Source organism: Coregonus clupeaformis, chromosome 4 (genome assembly GCF_020615455.1).
Source record: "Coregonus clupeaformis isolate EN_2021a chromosome 4, ASM2061545v1, whole genome shotgun sequence".
NCBI lineage: Eukaryota > Metazoa > Chordata > Actinopteri > Salmoniformes > Salmonidae > Coregonus > Coregonus clupeaformis.
This window is the reverse complement of record NC_059195.1, coordinates 22,745,592-22,767,149: the sequence shown is the minus strand read 5'-3', so window position 1 is coordinate 22,767,149 and position 21,558 is coordinate 22,745,592. Positions and strand designations below refer to the sequence as shown.

Genomic DNA, 21,558 nt, shown 5'->3' with positions numbered 1-21,558 from the left:
TATTTATTGCCTTACCTCCATAACTTGCTACATTTGCACACACTGTATATATATTTTCTGTTGTATTTTTGACTTGATATGTAACTCTGTGTTGTTTTTTTTATCGCACTGCTTTGCTTTATCTTGGCCAGGTCGCAGTTGTAAATGAGAACTTGTTCTCAACTGGCTTACCTGGTTAAATAAAGGTGAAATAAAAAAAATCATGTGGTATTCTAACTCAGGCGAGCAGAACCTCGAGACTTCCTTAATATTAGAGATCGCGCACCAGCTGTTGTTAACAAAGATACACACACCTACAGAAGATAGCCCTATTTGGTAAAAGACCAAGTCCATATTATGGCAAGAACAGCTCAAATAAGAAAAGAGAAACAACAGTCCATCATTACTTTAAGACATGAAGGTCAGTCAATACGGAACATTTCAAGAACTTTGAAAGTTTCTTCAAGTGCAGTCGTGAAAACCATGAAGCGCTATGATGAAACTGGCTCTCATGAGGACCACCACAGGAATGGAAGACCCAGAGTTGCCTCTGCTGCAGAGGATAAGTTAATTAGAGTTACCAGCCTCAGAAATCGCAGCCCAAATAAATGCTTCAGAGTTCAAGTAACAGACATCTCAACATCAACTGTTCAGAAGAGACTGTATGAATCAGGCCTTCATGGTCGAATTGCTGCAAATAAACCACTACTAAAGGACACCAATAAGAAGAAGAAGAGACTTGCTTGGGCCAAGAAACACGAGCAATGGACATTAGCTCGGTGGAAATTTGTCCTTTGGTCTGGAGTCCAAATTGGAGATTTTTGGTTCCAACCGCCGTGGCTTTGTGAGACGCGGTGTGGGTGAATGGATAATCTCTGCATGTGTATTTCCCACCGTAAAGCATAGAGGAGGAGGTGTTATGGTGTGGGGGTGCTTTTCTGGTGATGCTGTCTGTGATTTATTTAGAATTCAAGGCACACTTAACCAGCATGGCTACCACAGCATACGCCATCCCATCTGGTTTGGGCTTAGTGGGACTATAATTTGTTTTTCAACAGGACAATGACCCAACACACCTCCAGGCTGTGTAAGGGCTATTTTACCAAGAAGGAGAGTGATGGAGTGCTGCATCAGATGACCTGGCCTCCACAATCCCCCGACCTCAACTCAATTGAGATGGTTTGGTATGAGTCGGACGGCAGAGTGAAGGAAAAGCTGCCAACAAGTGCTCAGCGTATGTGGGAACTCTTTCAAGACTGTTGGAAAAGCATTTTTGGTGAAGCTGGTTGAGAGAATGCCAAGAGTGTGCAAAGCTGTCAACAAGGCAAAGGGTGGCTATTTGAAGAATCTCAAATATAAAATATATTTTGATTTGTTTAACACTTTTTTGGTTACTACATGATTCCATATATGTTATTTCATAGTTTTGATGTCTTCACTATTATTCTACAATGTAGAAAAGAGTAGAAATAAAGAAAAACCCTTGAATGAGTAGGTGTTCTAAAACTTTTGACTGGTACTGTATGTATATGTCCTTCAGCCATGATATTACAGTTCTTCAGGTCCTGTTGATAGGTTAGTCTCGAACGGAGCTCGTCCAGTTCTCCAGTGATTGTGTGTTGGCCAATAGAACGGAGGATAGAGGCGGTATATTTACTTGCCGACGTAGTTTTGTCAGGGTGCCCTCACGTCGGCCTCCCTTACGCCGTCTCTTCCTTTTCTGAGTTAGTGGGATTAGGGCCTGGTCCGGGGTGAGCAGTATGTCCTGCGCCGCCGACTCGTTGAAGTAGAAATATTCATCCAAATTGATGTTAGTGACCGCTGTTCTGATGTCCAGAAGCTCTTTTCGGTCATAGGAAACATTATGTACAAAAATAGTTTAGATCAGCGGAAAAAAACACACAAAATATAAGAATTGGTCAGTAGCTCGTAAAACTGCAGCTATCCATTGCAGCACCATTCCTCCACTCTGAAAAAGAGAGAAATAGTTGTTCTATTTGTTTTTAAGAGGGGAAGATTGCAGGGTTCAGTCTTGGTGAAGTCTGCCACTTTATTTTAGAGGACCACATATGGCCTGTAGTTACTTGAACCACCCATTATGATATATCTTCCTTTTCTTGGCTCAGGCAAACACACTACTATCCACACACACACACGGAGCCAGTTGAGGGTAAATTGGCAGCAGGGTATGGGCCTATTCTTTGCATAATTGCCTACACACACAGAGGTAACTGATGGCATCTCATCTGCAATGTAGAATCATACATCTACATTATATTACATTACAACTGTACTCTGCCTTACCGTTACCTCAACCACTGACACATTATACTTAGTGACCATTACAGTGCTAACACCTACCTTCTATGAGAAGGAGAGAGAAAGACAGAGAGACAGACAGACAGGCAGGCAGGCAGGCAGAAATGTACAGCGAGAGATTGGGAGATTGATAAAGAGAGCGAGGGAGAAATAATGGTGTGAGATGGAGTGAAAGAGCGAAAAGGAAAGAAAGAGGGAGGTTCTGTGAGATCGGTCTTTCTGTGCTCTATGAAGGCTGTCTAATGAGACTGTTCTTTCCTGTCCGCTGATCACAACCTCTCTCGGCTCTGTGTTTGATTATTCATCCTCTCTGCTCTGTCATTAGGAACCTTCTTGAAAAATATTGATTTTTAAAGCCTGATTCTGATCTCAAAGCCTACATGAATGTGGAATCTCAGTACTAGCTGCTGTATTTTTACATTGCTGGAAAATAGAATTTTTTGCTGAATAATTTAAAGGAGAAAAGTGAAACAAGGTTATTGATTTCTATTGCTGGTCCCTCAAGTCCCTTCAGTAATAAATCAAGTTGATCAGAACTGCCATCTCTTGAGTGTGTGTGGTCTGCGTGTGTCAGACTCAAGCTTCATATGTGAATACTGACAACAGTACAAATTGCACTGTCCAATAGGAGTAGAACTGGGACCATCCCCTTTTTCTTTTGTCTGAGTGTCATACAGTTCTACAGTCTGTCATGTCACTCTCACTTCACACTTCTATTTGTTAATTTTTTTCCATCTCCTTTCTCATCTCTTCCCACTGGAGTGTATAGGGACTAGCATTACACAGGAGATTTGGTAAAGAGATTTGTGTGTGTGTGGGGCTAGGTATAGTCACAGACGGGTGTTGAGTGGTAGATTTCAGTACAGTGACATATGATATGTCACTGTGTTGTCAGGTAGCTGATCCGGCCAGTTCCCCTGATGCAGGTCATATTTGTGGTTTCTCCAGACAACACTGCTCCCTTTTTAGAGGAAACCTGTTCAAACCTAGCCCCCATGCCAGTCGGCTTGGCATAACAATTCAAATTATTACTACTAGTATTATTTATTACTTCTGTAGTAATTTATGGAATTGAGCTGTGTGTGTGCATGCATGCTATGAAAACTCACTGTCAGGTTAAGTCCTTTTCTAAGTCTGCATGAGTGTTTGAGCTTAGCATCTCTTCCTACCACACGCCACAGACGATCCCCTGCAAACCCATTCTGAACGAGGGATCATGTAACCTGCTCCGTGGAGGAGAAATATCTCCTTTCTACCAGAGCCAAAGATTTCTGTCATCCCTCCCTTCTCATAAAGCGAGTGATGGAAACAGAGGGATGGAAAACGGCTGAGTAAAACAGAAATGAAACTTTCAGTATGGCTCCCATTCCTCTCCATCTCCCTCCCACTTGTTTATATCCAATCACAAGCCTTGGCTGGAGCGCTGGGAAATCTATCAACCGTACACACACACACACACACACACACACACACACACACACAAACTCAAGAGATGGTAGCAATGCTGTTCCCTTTGTTGATTTGTTTTTATATTTCTCATTTGTTGGGTGATAGAAAAGAGAACAGTTAAACTTGAACAAGGAGCTTTAATACAGGAGTCACACACACACACCGCTGCACAAAGCCTAGGCACGGGCCAGAAGGACCCAGACATGGCGCGGGCCGGCGATCGATTTGCCAGCAGGGGTCCCACACACACACACTAAAGCTTTCACAGACACACATGCATGCACATTCTCTCCATCTACAAACACACACACTTGCCGAGGCCCGCTGTCCCAGTGGTGTGGTATGATGAATAGGTCAGACTGCAGAAGAGATAAGAGAGAAAAGCAGCCCTGAGAACCAGAGAGATGAATCACTTTCAGTCCCCACCCCTCCCTTTCTGCCTTTCTCCATCCATCTCCCCATCCCTCCTTCCCTCCCTCTCCTCTCCAGGTGGTAGCTATAGTAATGGGGCACCTGGCATCTAGAGCTCTACTTCATATACCAGGGCCTCTCTCTGCTGCCCCTTTGGAGCAGGCATTGACTACCAGCAGTAGAAACATCACACAAGCGCATGCGCACAGACACCAGACACACAGACACAGAGATCAGGGCCTCCTCCAGAGCATGCTTTAACTCCCAGCTGGAGAAACAGGGACCTCTATTGAGATCACATCTCTCTCTCTCTCTTACCCCCTCTCCTTTCCTCCTAACTGCTTTATCTGTGGTGAGTCATTGAACATGGCACTGTTTGACATGTCCCCTGCAGTGTGCATGCGTATCAAAGCTATATGGAGGTTTGTACTTTCCTCGTGGGTTTTGGTCTGGCTTTGAAGAAAGTACATGGCCTTGTTGTGTGTGATCTATATCCATCTCCCTCCCTACCTCTCTCCCTCCCAATTTTCATTCATTTAATCTCTTTCATTCAACCACACTTATGCAATCTCTCACTCATGCTCCCTCCCCTCCTTATTTATTGCCTCTATTCTGAGGTCAGCTGTAATGCTGATTCAGTGATCTGAGAATCATTTCCATTCAGTCACTTCCAACACACACACACACACACACACACACACACACACACACACACACAGAGGCCTGAGAGCTACCACTGGGAGCTGAAACACTGTTGTTTTGTTTCTCTATGTAAGCATCGAGAACATTCCACTCAAAAACAATATTTTGGTATTTGTTTCATTAGTCTACGCATCATACTGTGACACTTTCTGTATTTTGAAAGTTCGATATCTTGATTGCTGGCATGCAAAACATTTTGGGACTGTATCAACAGTGAACTAATGAAACAAATACCAAAAGATAGTTTTTGAGTGGTATTTTCCTTTAAGCTCTGTTGAAGGTTTTGCTATGCTAACAGTAGTCTATGGGTAATTCTCTTAGGACAAACACTCCCTACTAGGCTAGCTAGTGCTAATACAAGTATTACTAAACCCACCTGTAGGCCTACAAGAGCCACGTGTCTCTCTGATTCTCACAGTAAAGCCATTTAGTGTTGTTATTCCAAGTTCTCTCCTCTCTCGCACACTCGCTCACTTATTGTATGGTGACAGGCCACTGATTATATAGCATGATGTAATCATGAGTCCTGTTGCTAATAAATTCTCCTCTTGTCATTAGCCTACGTTTGTTAATCAAGTGAAGTTATTTTCCTTCAGTTTGGGGATTTATTTGGAGTGCTTACTGTGTTTTTGTTCTTGTTTGTTGCTGCTTCTCTGAGGTCATGCACGTCTGCGCTCAACACAAGGCACGCCCACTGACATTTCCGTGAAGATCTGCGTTTGCTCAGTTCTGTAATTTTGTTTATTTGTTAATTGAGATCACTGCTATTGAAGATGTGAACCGGTTTGATTAGAAGGCCTATGAATAATGTGATGTTATGATAGTCTGCTTTTAGACGTTTCTATAGTAAATACGTTTTTAACCAGTTAATTGGTTATGTGCAGTGTGCACCCCTACTCACCCCCGCTATGGTTTAGCCTAGAAGATGGCGCAAGGCATTTCTACCTGGCTTTGCCAGAGTTCTGTAAGCTCGGAAGGGGAGCGTGTCCATGTGGGTCATATTTCGTTTTCTCAGTACCTGTAGCCTGATACTTAAGGCCTAGTCCAATTTTGGATTGTTTTTCGTTTTGCTTTTGATTTCTTGAAGAAAAATTAATTTTTGTTCATCGTTTCTTTGTTTTGGTAAGTCATTTTTGCCTACTTGCCAACATTAACCTTCCACTGCCATTATTGCTATGAACAAAATCACTATTTTATGTACCTTATCCTTTGCCTCCTGCCTGCCTACCCTTAAAGATGCTACACATAGGATTTTTTTGAATTTTTGAATTGTAATTACAGAAAATGTTCATAATACAGTATATCTGCAGTAATAGTGAAAGGATAGTGTTTCACAGTATTAATTACCCGCCAGTGTTGTGATTGGCTGTGATATTCGCTTATTTATTTATTCCTTAGCAGCACAGGGAATGCCACTCACTCTTTTGGAAGTGTATGAGAGGAGACACTCTCTCCGATATCTCCTTTCACGTTGCCTCTCTCTTTCTTTCTTTCTCCTGGAACTCTGACATTGGCACTGCTGATGAATGTTAAATGTCCTCCAGTTGCATCAAAATGTATTGCAGGCTGTATGAATGAGAATTTGTGTGTACCAGTATTTGTGTGTCAGCATAGTTTGGTTTTATGTGTGTGATATTGAAGAGAATGATATTAAAAGTGAATGCAGTTAAGAGAGAGTAGTAATGTGTTTTCCTGGAGTGTGTGTATAAAGCCGAAAGGTTATGTATATCATACACGCACTCCTGTGTGTGCAAGGTTACATATATGATATCTCACTTGGCTAGCTCCAATATTCCCTCCCAGAATAGCTGTTGCCTGGAGGTGGATGTTAAGGAAAGTGCCTGCTGTAGGGGATGGATGGATGAGGAGAGGAGCTTAGACAGGGCACTACAGTGCGACCATATGCGCCTAGATATTATGCTGTGTGACCTATCAATTTTATTTAGGAGCACCAGAGTACCTAGAAACATTAAGGATTTTAGCTTTATTACCTCAAATATGTTTGATTGTGCTCCTAAATCTCTTTGTGTGCACCTATATTTTCCAATTATGTGCACACGTGCTCCTTGTAAAAAAGGTCAGCGTAGAGCCCTGGGCGAGGTGAAGACAGGAGAGGGAAAGGGAGGAGAGAGGAAAATAAAGCAGAGTAACGCTGGTCCATTGTGTCTGTAGAACCAAGAAACAAGTCTAACATTCCACTGCTTGATGAAGATAGTGCTGTAGTCTAAACAACATGCAGTATGTTTGTGTTGATCTATTGGTTCTCTCTCACTCTGTAATATACACTGAGTGTACACAACATTAAGGACACCTGCTCTGTCCATGACATAGACTGACCAGGTGAATCCAGGTGAAAGCTACAGGATGATCCCTTATTGATGTTACTTGTTAAATCCACTTCAATTAGTGTAGATGAAGGGGAAGAGACAGGCTAAAGAAGGATCTTTAAGCCTTGAGACAATTGAGACATGGATTGTGTGCCATTCAGAGGGTGAATGGGCAAGACAAAAGATTTAAGCGCCTTTGAACGGGGTATGGTAGTAGGTGCCAGGCGCACTGGTTTGTGTCAAGAACTGCAACGCTACTGGGTTTTTCACGCTCAACAGTTTCCCGTGTGTATCAAGAATGGTCCACCACCCAAAGGACGTCCAGCCAACTTGACACAACTGTGGGAAGCATTGGAGTCAACATGGGCCAGCATCCCTGTGGAACGCTTTCGACACCTTGTAGAGTCCATGCCCTGACGAATTAAAGCTGTTCTGAGGGCAAAAGGGGGGCGGGGGGTGCAACTTAATATTAGGAAGGTGTCCTTAATGTTTTGTACACTGTGTAGTGCAGTACAGTGGGGACCAGTACTGAAAAAAATAAGCATGAAAATGTATGCACTCACTACTGTAAGTCGCTCTGGATAGTCTGCTAAATGACTCAAATGTATATATAAAAGGCTAGAGGTATTTCTGTTGGTCTGTTTGCCAACTGGGTCACACAGATAAACACAGGACGATAGGGAGGGACAAAGAGAGGTATGGGAGGAGGAAGGGAGAGAGGCGAGGAAGATGGCAGGGTAGGACCTCACATTGGACAGAGGGAAGGAGAGAGGAGTAACAGTAACACACGTTGCCTGTTTAGATGAAGCTTCATGTTAGCGCCTGATAGCTCCCCCTGGTGTTGGCTAGTCTTAACAGCAGACACCAGGCTCTACAATGAGTCAGCTGCACTGTCTCTAGTACTGGGACCAATGCAGTGAGTGTTTCTAAATCCAGTGTCAACTCCTTCCATCCCAGACACACGCTGCTGTACAAATCAAACACAATTTCTAAAAGTGCTATCTGGAAAGTCATTTTCTGCAATTGTTTGAGTTCTGACTCTAGTCTTTCGTATACATTTCAAAATAATTCTGCACCAAGGAGAAATCACACACATTGACTGTTCTCTACTATAGTGCTCCTTTTGCCATTCTAACTAGTATCTGAGGAGCAAGCTTGAGGTAAGAGGCTTATTTAAGCAATAAGGCACGAGGGGGTGTGGTATATGGCCAATATACCACAGCTAAGGGCTGTTCTTATGCACGACACAACACTGGGTGCCTGGATACATCCCTTAGCCGTGATATATTGGCCGTATACCACAAACCCTCATTATTGCTATTACAAACTGGTTACCAGTGTAAACAATAAATGTTTTGTCATTCCCATGGTATACGCTCTGATATACCACGGCTGTCAGCCAATCAGCATTCAGGGCTCGAACCACCTAGTTTATAATGTCTGATATGCCACGGCTTTCAGCCAATCAACATTCAGGGCTTGAACCACTTGGTTTATAATACCTGTTAGAGTTTATACCTTCAATCCATCTTGTTTAGGATGACAGTGCAATACCCCATTAGCATCCCTGTTGAAGACTTAGAATATTGATTTGTTCAAGCAATCGAATTTTCTCCCCATGCACATCACTCTCCCCAAAACTCAAGCTCTCACATGATATTTACCACATTCATTTTCTTTTTCAGATTGAGTAGTTATAGCGATGAGGCATGTGTATTGATCTAGCCTAACGTAGAGCATTGTTTTTTTCTCTCATTTACTGTACATGAATTCTAACCCCTGACCTCTAACCTTTCTCTCTCTTTCGCTTACCTCCACAGATCTGAAGAGAGAGGCCAGTATCTGCCACATGCTGAAGCACCCGCACATCGTAGAGCTGGTGGAGACATACAGTTCGGAAGGCATGCTCTACATGGTCTTCGAGTTGTAAGTCTGTCACACACTGTAACTTATCTATTACACATGATCACACACACACACACACACACTTACAGTGGGGGAAAAAAGTATTTAGTCAGCCACCAATTGTGCAAGTTCTCCCACTTAAAAAGATGAGAGAGGCCTGTAATTTTCATCATAGGTACACGTCAACTATGACAGACAAAAGGAGAAAAAAAAATCCAGAAAATCACATTGTAGGATTTTTTAATGAATTTATTTGCAAATTATGGTGGAAAATAAGTATTTGGTCAATAACAAAAGTTTCTCAATACTTTGTTATATACCCTTTGTTGGCAAAGTCTTCACAAGGTTTTCACACACTGTTGCTGGTATTTTGGCCCATTCCTCCATGCAGATCTCCTCTAGAGCAGTGATGTTTTGGGGCTGTCGCTGGGCAACACGGACTAGGCCTCTCCAGGAATGCTTCTTACGAATCTACTCCTTCGTTGCCCAGGCGGTGTGTTTGGGATCATTGTCATGCTGATAGACCCAGCCACGTTTCATCTTCAATGCCCTTGCTGATGGAAGGAGGTTTTCACTCAAAATCTCACGATACATGGCCCCATTCATTCTTTCCTTTACACGGATCAGTCGTCCTGGTCCCTTTGCAGAAAAACAGCCCCAAAGCATGATGTTTCCACCCCCATGCTTCACAGTAGGTATGGTGTTCTTTGGATGCAACTCAGCATTCTTTGTCCTCCAAACACGACGAGTTGAGTTTTTACCAAAAAAGTTCTATTTTGGTTTCATCTGACCATATGACATTCTCCCAATCCTCTTCTGGATCATCCAAATGCACTCTAGCAAACTTCAGATGGGCCTGGACATGTACTGGCTTAAGCAGGGGGACACGTCTGGCACTGCAGGATTTGAGTCCCTGGCGGCGTAGTGTGTTACTGATGGTAGGCTTTGTTACTTTGGTCCCAGCTCTCTGCAGGTCATTCACTAGGTCCCCCCGTGTGGTTCTGGGATTTTTGCTCACCGTTCTTGTGATCGTTTTGACCCCACGGGGTGAGATCTTGCGTGGAGCCCCAGATCGAGAGAGATTATCAGTGGTCTTGTATGTCTTCCATTTCCTAATAATTGCTCCCACAGTTGATTTCTTCAAACCAAGCTGCTTACCTTTTGCAGATTCAGTGTTCCCAGCCTGGTGCAGGTCTACAATTTTGTTTCTGGTGTCCTTTGACAGCTCTTTGGTCTTGGCCATAGTGGAGTTTGGAGTGTGACTGTTTGAGGTTGTGGACAGGTGTCTTTTATACTGATAACAAGTTCAAACAGGTGCCATTAATACAGGTAACAAGTGGAGGACAGAGGAGCCTCTTAAAGAAGAAGTTACAGGTCTGTGAGAGCCAGAATTCTTGCTTGTTTGTAGGTGACCAAATACTTATTTTCCACCATAATTTGCAAATAAATTCATAAAAAATCCTACAATGTGATTTTCTGGATTTTTTTCCCTCAATTTGTCTGTCATAGTTGACGTGTACCTATGATGAAAATTACAGGCCTCTCTCATCTTTTTAAGTGGGAGAACTTGCACAATTGGTGGCTGACTAAATACTTTTTTTCCCCACTGTATATACTCGGCAAGGTATACTCTGCAAGCATTTTTTATATCAAAGTATTTTATTCTGTATGTGATAAGGTTTGATATGATCAGTTAGAATCAGTGGGAGCTCCCATCACCATCAGTTCAGTCTTTCTGTCATGTTGCAGTGCAGTCATGCTAGAAGTGGTATTATTGATGCGACAGCTGGTAATGGGATTCCTACTGCTCGCTGACGCTAGCATAGCTATGCTAGTTATCAGGCCAAAATATGGGTAAAGGGTAAAGGGGTGTGTGTGTGTATCAGTGTAGGAAGCTGTTATAGAATGTGTTGAAGTGAGAGGTTTTGTGATAATAGGAGAAAGAGAGTGAGAGAACGCTGATAGAGCAAGAAGAGAATGGCGGAGGGCTGAAACGGAGAAGGAGCCCGAGTGGCCAGGTGGTAGAAGAAGTGATCGAGAAAGCAGGAGAGGGAGAGAGCGGGAAAGGGGGTGAGAGATAGGCTTGGGCGATATAGCGTTAATGCCATATACCGGGTTATTTCAAAATACCGACAGTATGATTTTCAATATCGTTAAAATATATTTATATATATTTTGTGGGTTGGGGGTTACACCATTGCTTATAAGTTAAGTATAACTATAAGAAATCTAAGATGTGTCAAATAAATGATATCCAGCTCAGGGCTCCAGCTATGCATTTGGTTTGCTAACTTGCTAGCTAAGTGTCTAGAAGTCAATATTAAGCTTCTTGGTTACAGCAGAGACATTCAATCCCGTCCTGGATCAAGATCCCTGTTGCCTAAATAGTTTTGTGCAGTTTTTGTTTTAAATAGCATCCCTTGTGTTGTGCGGAAAAATAAGAAAGAGCTAGAAAGAAAGAAAGAAAGCACAATCAGTGGAATATGAAGAGGCAGAGATAAGACAAAGATTCCACACCAGAGGAAACTCCCCTTAGGTCCCTGAAGACTCCAGACACACACACGCACGCGTGCACAAACACACATCATGACAAATTCCTTAATGTGAAACATGAAATATGAAAAGTCCTGCTTCACATCTCTCTCATATGCATCAAAGGATTTGATAAAAACGAACAAGTTTCATTTTGAGGAACTTCCATAGCTTTATCACACAGACAGACAGACAGACACAGACACACAGCTTTCAAACCGACGCATAGCAGTGGTGTCTTGAGTATTGGATAGATAAAGTAAAGACAGTAACACACACTTCAAACTTTAATAAGGGTAGCCTTTTCACCTCCTGAAGTTTGGACGTTTACATTGACCTTTATGCCAAACTGACCTCTCTTCTTCCCCTCCCTCGCTCTCTCGCCCTCTCTCTCTCTCTCTCCTTCCCTCTCCTTCCCCCTCTGCCCCTCTATCTCCGTCTCCCTCTGCCGCTCTCGCTGTCTCTCTCCTACAGTATGGATGGAGCAGACCTGTGTTTTGAGATCGTGAAGAGGGCTGATGCTGGCTTTGTGTACAGTGAAGCAGTGGCCAGGTAAGACCACTTCCCATGATTCTCTACTTGAAGAATTCCTCTTGTTGCATTGAGTTCAATTCAATTTGTTGGGGCCTTGATTTTCTCAAGGCCATACTTCGATGTGACATTCAGCATTTCAAAACACAACACTAGTGAAATAGAAATTCAGAGAAGAATAGAAAAACACACACGATACAAAAGACAACAGTATCCACTTGTTGCTATTACAGTGTTGACATTCCAACCAGTGGTGGAAAAAGTACCCAATTTTCATGCTTGAGTAAAAGTAAAGATACCTTACTAGAAAATGACGAAAGTGAAAGTCACCCAGTAAAATACTACTTGAGTAAAAGTATATGTTTTTAAATATACTTAAGTATTAAAAGTAAAAGTATAAATAATTTCAAATTCCTTATATTTCTTATATGAATGGCACAATTATTTAGTTTTTTACATTTACAGATAGCCAGGGGCACAATCCAGCACTCAGACATAATTTACAAACGAAGCATTTATGTTTAGTGAGTCCGCCAGAACAGCTGCAGTAGGGATGAACAGGGATGTTCTCTGGATAAGTGTGTGAATTGGACCAGTTTCCTGTCCTGCTAAGCATTCAAAATGTAAAGAGTACTTTTGGGTGTCAGGGAAAATGTATGGAGTAGAAAGTACATTATTTTCTTTAGGAATGTAGTGGAGTAAAATTTTCCAAAATATAAATAGTGAATTACAGATTTAAAAAAACTACTTAAGTAGTACTTTAAAGTATTTTTACTTACTGTAAGTACTTTACACCACTGATTACAACAATGTTGTTTCAATCGACAGTCATGGTGTTTTATTTCTCTCTGTCCCTCTCCAGTCATTACATGAGACAGATCCTAGAGGCACTACGATATTGCCATGACAACAACGTCATCCATCGAGACGTGAAGGTAGGCCCGAGTGTCTGTTTGATAGTGTGTGCGTGTTTGTGTGTTTACTCCGAGTTGGGAACTAGCTCTGATTTTACTGACAGTGCTCAGCTCACCCCAGTCCTCTCCTCCGCCATCATGACCCAGACTACAACAGCTGAGGAGGGAATTCTCTCTGTTTTCCCATCTTGGCCCAGACATTTGAATGTCTGTCTGTCTGAACAATGAATAAGTGAAAGTTGTGCTGCTCGTCTTCTAAATATTTCATCTTCTGTCTTTCTGACGGCCTTGTTCTGGGTCTGTGATGTGCTGGGCAGATTATCTTCCTTTACAGGGATTTCCAACTCCACTTCTGGAGAGCTAAAGCATATATACCTAAACCAAATAAACAAGCCAAAAACACCAGTGCAGTTCCTACCCTCACAGCATGCTATTGGCAGTACTGTACATTGAGTTTCATACAGTTAGAGTTGTTTTGTATTTTATTTAGAGTTTCATAAAAACCTGTGACAATATTCATGTTCTAACAGAAATAAAAAAGTATTCGTTTGATCAGGCTCATTAATGGTAAACCACATAGCTGCTGTTAGCTGGTTAGGATGGAAGCTGTGAGAAACCAGGCAGCTAGCTGACGCCCTGGGTGAGAACCTGAAGACGCTGTGGTTTTATTAACGTTCATGTGTAGCTGCTAAAACCACAGCTTTACTTTACTTCTCATGTGAGCTGATGGTATGGTGGGGCTTTTGTTGTTATTGTTGCCCTGGCAATGGTTAGATTATAAACCTTCCAACCTTGACTCTATATTGCTCCAGAACCATGAGTCAACATTTTAACTTTGGAGATAAATTGCAATAACTATGAGTAGTGTGTAGTCGTTGTTATTGACAGAGTTGTACAAGCCCCTGAGTTGAAGCTGGTGTAGTTATGTTTGAAACCCCAAACAGTCTTATTATCATATACACTGAGTATACCAAACATTAAGAACACCTTCCTAATATTAAGTTGCACACCCCTCAGAACAGCCTCAATTCGCCGGGGCATGGACTCTACAATGTGTCGAAAACGTTCCACAGGGATGCTAGCCCATGTTGACGCCAGTGCTTCCCACAGTTGTCATGTTGGCTGGATGTCCTTTGGGTGGTGGACCATTCTTGATACACGCGGGAAACTGTTGAGCGTGAAAAACCCAGCAGCGTTGACATTTTTGACACAAATCGGTGCGCCTGGCACCTACCATACCCAGTTCAAAGGCTTTTGTCTTGCCCATTCCCCCTCTGAATGGCACACATACACAATCTATGTCTCAATTGTCTCAAGGCTTAAAAATCCTTCTTTAACCTGTCTCCTTCCATTCATCTACACTGATTGAAGTGGATTTAACAAGAAACATCAATAACGGATCATAGCTTTCACCTGGTCACTCTGTCATGCAATAGAAGGTGTTCTTAATGTTTTGTATACTCTGTGTATATCCCTTTCAAATCAAATCAAATGTTATTTGTCACATACACGTGTTTAGCAGATGTTATTGCGGGTGTAGCGAAATGCTTGTGCTTCTAGCTCCGACAGTGCAGTAATATCTAACAAGTAATATCTAACAATTTCACAACATATACCCAATACTTTCAGAGAAAGAAGTGGTTTTCTCACCAGGCACAGACCGAGTGAGGCGGAAATAGCTCTGTTCTGAATATGAAGCACTGGCTGTTAAAATACTGCTGACAGTTTTCACACCAGACACTGCTATGTACAGATATAGATTCCCCCCCCCACCCTTCTATCTCTCTCTCTCTCTCTCTCTCTCTCTCTCTCTCTCTCTCTCTCTCTCTCTCTCTCTCTCTCTCTCTCTCTCTCTCTCTCTCTCTCTCTCTCTCTCTCTCTCTCTCTCTCTCTCTCTCTCTCTCTCTCTCTTAATCTCTGTTAAAGAGCTTGACAAACACACTGTTCCCTCACACATTGGCCATTATATATCAGCACTGATAAAACATTGGGGTTTACAAGATTACAGCATAGTTAGTCAGCTACATCAGTACCCACCACTTTGCATGAATATGCTCCGATATGTTATATACATACATTTCTTGGTTTGTAACTATGTTTTGAGTGTGACCCAGCCTTTGGCTCAATGGCTGTGGGTTGTGATTAATGCCAGAAGAGCAAAGCTCAGAGACCTAGGCCTATCTCTGGTTTCTCATGGGTGGAGATTGGTATCGAGTAGCATTATGACTGTTCCACAGTGTGTGACTGTGCCTTTTGGCTCTTACTTTATCAGATGTAGCTTACTCTCTGATTAAGGGTGACTCAACAGGGGTCAGACACACAGGGGTTGTATGGCAACGCTGTCCTTGTTGAATAGGGAGCAGCCTGTGTGCTTCAGTGTATCGTGTCCCCGCATGCATGAAATTCAAAAATCATTGAATTAATTTAAATCCCAAGAAGCATATCTGTTTATCTTCTATTATTCATAATGACCCCTTCTACTCATCATGCTGTGTGTGTGTGTGTGTGTGTGTGTGTGCGCGCGCTAGCGCATGAGAGATTGGAACCACAGACAGGCTGTCACATGCCTGATTACAAAGAATAAGGCATTCTTAAAGGGAATGTTGACAAAATGATGAATGTGAATCTTATGGAGGGAATCCGGAATGTTGATGTTTTCATTCTAGTTCCGGAAGCAGCGATGATAATGCAGTTTGGAATGTCAGATTGATAACCTTGTGATTATGGACAAGACTACAGACAATTAACACTAGTAGGCGTACACAGATAAATAGCTAGCTGTTTCAGATCGACACTGTAGATGGAGGGATGCCTTACTGTATATTTATTGTGGAATGGTAAAATAAATAGTCAGACATACAGTGCCTTCAGAAAGTATTCACACCCCTTGACTTTTTACACATTTTGTTGTGTTGCAGCCTGAATTTAAAATGTGTTAAATTAAGATTTTCTGTTACTTGCCTACACACAATACCCCATCATCTCAAATTGGAATTGTGTTTTTCGACATTTTTACAAATTAATAAAAAATGAAAAGCTGAAATGTATTCAACCCCTTTGTTATGGCAAGCCTAAATAAGTTCAGGTGTAAAAATGTGCTTAACAAGTCACATAATACGTTGCATGGACTCACTCTGTGTGCAATAGTGTTTAACATGATTTTTGAATGACTACCTCATCTCTGTACCGCACACATATCATTATCTGTAAGGTCCCTCAGTCGAGCAATGAATTTCAAACACAGATTCAACCACAAAGACCAGGGAGGTTTTCCAATGCCTCGTAAAGAAGGGCATCTATTGGTAGATTAAAATAAAATAAAAAAAGCTGACATTGAATATCCCTTTGAGCATGGTGAAGTTCTTAATTAAAGTTTGGATGGTGTATCAATACACCCAGTCACTACAAAGATACAGGCATCCTTCCTAACTTAGTTGCCGGAGAGGAAGGAAACAGCACGGGGATTTCACCATGAGGACAATGGTGACTTTTAAACAGTTACAGATTTTAATGGCTGTGATAGGAGAAAACAGATTATGAATCAACAACATTGTAGTTACTCCACAATACCTAAATGACAGAGTGAAAAGAAGGAGGTGATTCTAATATGTATTGACTCAGGGGTGTGAGTACTTATGTAAATGAGATATTTCTGTATATCATCTTCAATAAATGTTCTAACATTTGTTTTCATTTTGTCATGGGGTATTGTGTGTAGGTGAGTCAATTTGTAGATGAGTCAATTTTGAATTCGGGCTGTAACACAACAAAATGTGGAATAAGTCAAGGGGTATGAATACTTTCTGAAAGCACTGAATCTCTTGCAATCAAATAGTAGCTAGGTCTGCGTTCCAATATGTGTGCACTCTAGGCTATGGAGAGAAATAGTAACAGCGTATTTTTGTAGGCACTAACTCCGCCATGGTTTGTTGGACAAAGCCTATAGAATAAACGCAGAAATAAGGTCTGCGGTAAACACAGGCTTAGGAGATCTTATACGTTTTGTTCTATGAGATAATCTTCATCAGCTACCGTCACTTTTTGTGAATTTTGAAGCATTTATGTAATCAAATAAAGCACTTAAAGGCTTCATAATTCATAAAGGTCATGTTAACTGACTGATATTATCTCATAGAACAAAATGTATAACGCGTTAACCTCAGACCTTATTTTCGGCGTTTATCCCAAAACCCTATTCTTTCCCCATTCATTTTCCCCATAGGGATGGCTGAACGAACCAGAGGTAACTCATTTCCGGGTTTTAGGACTACAAGCTGGCAAGCTCTATTTGTTGTAGAGTAATGCAGAAGCAAGCCATATGCATTGTTCGACGGCAAGCACTGTATCTTTCCCTTCAAATACTGCATACTAGCAATGTCCACTGAACTGAATAGTTTATTGTCGAAGCTGTAACTGTATGTTGTCTCCGGTTTGTGTTCTTTGTGTGTGTGGTATTATCTCCTAACAAAGGCCAAACACACACACACACACACACACATAACAAAGCCTTCCCCTCACTATGCGTGGTGTCAGCACTGTGGGCGCTGAGCCACTGAGACATAGACTATACAGGTAATTACTGGATCAGCAATACAGTGATACACACACACAAGAAAACACATGCTCTCTTTCTCACACACAAGCACCACACACATACTTATTTGTAAGAGCTATTCACTAGGCTCTAAGAGGGGCCAGTGGGACTAATGGCAGCCTGTGTGTTTGTCCTGTCTACACTCTGATAAACGAACAGACAGTGAATTGAAGCGAGATGGGTCTTATCTGTAACGGCTGATAGCTCAATATGGAGGAAATGTCACATTCTCCATATGAATGGAGAGAAGAAAGAGAACGAGAGATGGATGGAGGGACGAAAGCGGCGGCACGAGCAGAGCGATGAATATATGCTTTACCTTTTTCTACTGTATACACGATGTTAGCTGGTAGAATGACATTGACCCTCTCTGGTCTATGTGTGTTAGTGGCCATAGAAGCTTCTTAATAGTATGATTAGTGTTGTTTATGACTGAGTGGAATAGTGTGTGTCTACTGATAACTATCATGTAATGGGAACCAAGGGTTCCTGGTGTCTGGATATAGACAATCCAGCTCTGGAAATGGGCTACAATCACACACTATAGTGGCACACACACACACACTCTCTCTCTGCTGTGGCCCACTGGCATAGTTAATGAGTGTGAGCCATGGTAGAGATGTTGTGAATTACAGCACTAATCTCCTATAAACAGCCAGGATAAATCAGGTTTAAAGTGGAGCCAAAATAAATAACTTTGATTAAAATGCTGTGTTGGTTACCTAAATTGAGCTTAATAAGTGTGAAAGTGTATATGCTTGACTGAAGGACACTTTTCTATTTTAAAAAATCACACGCTTGTTTGCAAACACGTACACATGCACGTGTGCACACATACACATGCTGTAAGTAGCTCTGGATATACAGTAGAAGTGTCTGCTAAATGACTCAAATATAAAATGTAAATGTGGTAGTCACTCTTTTTAGCATAAACTCCGACATGATTATTGTTGTTTGAAAAGGTAGCGCTTTGACCATTATATTCAGATAAGGAAATCCAAACAGTGTGCACTCTGCATAAAGTGTAGAGGTTAAAGATTGAAGGCAGAAGTCTCCTGTTGAAGCTGGTGTAGGTTAGCAATAATTGCTGCCTCTGGGCAGTACCAGTGGCGCTTTTTTACTCCCTTCCTCTCATCCTCTTTCTCGTTCTCTCATTTTATTTGTGTGTGTGTGTACAGTGGAGTGTGGCAGATTATCTCGCCTGTCTGCCTTTGTCTAGTCCTCCCGGGGGACAGCCATCTGCAAGACCCACACTTCACAGAACAATACACACTCATCCTGCAGGATTAAACACACACCGCTTTACACCTATAAGATTTATAAGATACATTTATACATATGTATTACACAAGCACACCTAATGCACACATACATATCAGTTACACATTCATTCTCCCTCATAAATATAAAAGGTGCTCTTTGAATAAAGTAGGAAAGAAAAAACAGCACCATATGGTAAAAACATTGGACTCACTTCTCCTGAAGTGATGAAAGTGGTCAATGTAAGAAGTCTTTACAGAGCACTGCCCTGACCCCAGTTCACCCTCAGTTCACCCTGGGTGACTCTTTCCATGCCCCCTGACCCTTATGACACACAGTCACTTCCAACCTCCCACAATTCGGATTGACTCTGGTGGTGGCCTGCGTGGTAGGCCCGCCTGATGATTGGTTTCTGGGCTTCTGTGGGCGGGTCTTGTCCAACAGGAAATAGATCTACGAGTTGGCGGAACTCCGCAGCTTAGCGAGACAAAGCAGGAAGTTCTTGACCTGAGACAAAAATCAACATGCTGTTACGATGTTTGACAGCTTCAAACTTTCCTTCATGTAATATACCTATGACTGATAAAACTTAACTCGATAAAACATTATTTGCTTCTGGATTTGCTTCTGGAATGCTCTTGAACAGAAAAGAAGGGACAAATATTTTCTATAGTTATCTAATAGTCTATTGAAAATGCTGCATAGTGCACTTTCCATTTAAAGGATGATGGCAGAGAGAGGATGGCAGGGCCCTCTGGTGGTGCTGGTGGTGGTGGCTGGACCATAGAGATAAAGATGAACTTGTGATGAGGCAGCAGGCACACTATCAGAACCACATGAGAGGAGGAAAGGAGAAGCGGGTTGAGATGAGAGGGAAAACCCCCCGGATAAAACCAGTTATAAACGTACAATAACTAAGCAACTACATCAGTGAATCGAAGTCTTAACTTCATTCGTAAAAAAGGAAACCAAAACATAACATAACTTCTGCCTGGATCACAACAATGTTCCGGAACTTTTCCCAGCAGCCTCGGAGTCGTTGATGGTGGCGCTCTGCCGCGAACTACATATGCCTGGCCACGTACAACGTCAGCACCAGCAGGAAACACAAACAAGATCACAATGTCTTGTCACATATGTGACCCATCCCCTCTTATGAGATTAGAAAAATGTTAATCAATCCAAATGTCAGTAAAAGATGGCGGTACCTATGAGTAGTAGGCGGCCAGGAAGGGGGTGGTGAGGGAGAGGAGCAAGTTGGACAGGCCCAGGTGGGACAGGTAGACGTGGATTGAGGTCTGGATCGGAATACACCTCAGGAACACCCAGTGAGAGAGAGCATTGCCCAGGAGACCTGTGAGGAAGAGGAGGGCGTAGAGGGAGGGGCGGACGAAGCTTGGGAGGGGAGGACGAAGCGTGTAGTGGAAGGAGGGGGAAATGGAGGTGGGATAGAAGTAGGAGGTGTTAGACACAGATGGGAAGGTTTGGGATGTGTTCTCCATCGATCTGTGAGACTAGCAGAGACTGGAAGTATTATATACGAATGTAGCACCGGAGGTAGATAACCAATATGGCTATAAACATGGTGCCACTTCCTGTATCACTAAGATAATAGATATTAGTAAAAACCACATTTGAGATCAGCAAACAATGAGCAGACCTTTCTTTATATTGAAGTTCCCATATGAACAGTTCCTCTTTTTTACTGATTCGAATACTGACAACAAAGGTGTTGTATTGTTCTGTTCACCACAAAACCAAGCAAAAACATGACATGGTTATTTGTTTCATTTGTACCTATTCACATTCTGTGTTTTGATTACCTTGTTCTGTAATTACTGTATACTAATTAAGTGGCCCTCAAGCAGTATCAGAAAAGTCTAAATCAACAAGTATCTTTTTGAGAAATGTTTGATTTTAATGGCCAAATGCATTATAGCGTTCATTATTGTTGGTCCTTTTTTAGTTAAACTTAAAACAGCCACACATTCAGTAATAGGGATTAATATCTTCCAGAAAATCTACCAAATTTCAATACCGGCAATACACTACATGACCAAAAGTATATGGACACCTGCTCGTCAACCATCTCATTCCAAAATCAGGGCATTAATATGGAGTTGGTCCCCCCTGTGCTGCTATAACAGCCTCCACTCTTCTGGGAACACTTTCTACTAGATGTTGGAACATTGCTGCGGGGACTTGCTTCCATTCAGCCACGAGCATTAGTGAGGTTGGGCACAGATGTTGGGCAATTAGGCCTGGCTCGCAGTCGGCGTTCCAATTCATCCCAACGGTGTTCGATGGGTTTGAGGTCAGGGCTCTGTGTAGGCAAGTCAAGTTCTATCACACCAATCTCGAAAAACCATTTCTGTATGGACCTTGCTTTGTGCACCGGGGCATTGTCATGCTGAAACAGGAAAGGGCCTTCCCCAAACTGTTGCCACAAAGTTGGAAGCACAGAATTGTCTAGAATGTCATTGTATGCTGTAGCGTTAAGATTTCCCTTCCCTGGAATTAAGGGGCCTAGCCCGAACCATGAAAAACAGCCCCAGACCATTATTCCTCCTCCACCAAACGTTATGTTCTCCTGGCATCTGCCAAACCCAGATTTGTCCATCGGGACTGCTAGATG

At 42.2% G+C, this 21,558-nt stretch overlaps 1 protein-coding gene across 17 annotated transcripts in view; it reads left to right on the top strand.

The window, feature by feature from the left end:
- caska (calcium/calmodulin-dependent serine protein kinase a) overlaps window positions 1-21,558 on the top strand; it is a 171,666-nt gene that overhangs the window by 77,227 nt on the left and 72,881 nt on the right. For all 17 annotated transcript variants that reach the window (XM_041868412.2, XM_041868396.2, XM_041868371.2 and 14 more), the window contains exons 3-5: window positions 9,008-9,113; window positions 12,099-12,176; window positions 13,018-13,090. In XM_041868412.2, the coding sequence (XP_041724346.1) occupies window positions 9,008-9,113; window positions 12,099-12,176; window positions 13,018-13,090 (257 nt within the window). The remainder of the gene's footprint in view (window positions 1-9,007; window positions 9,114-12,098; window positions 12,177-13,017; window positions 13,091-21,558) is intronic.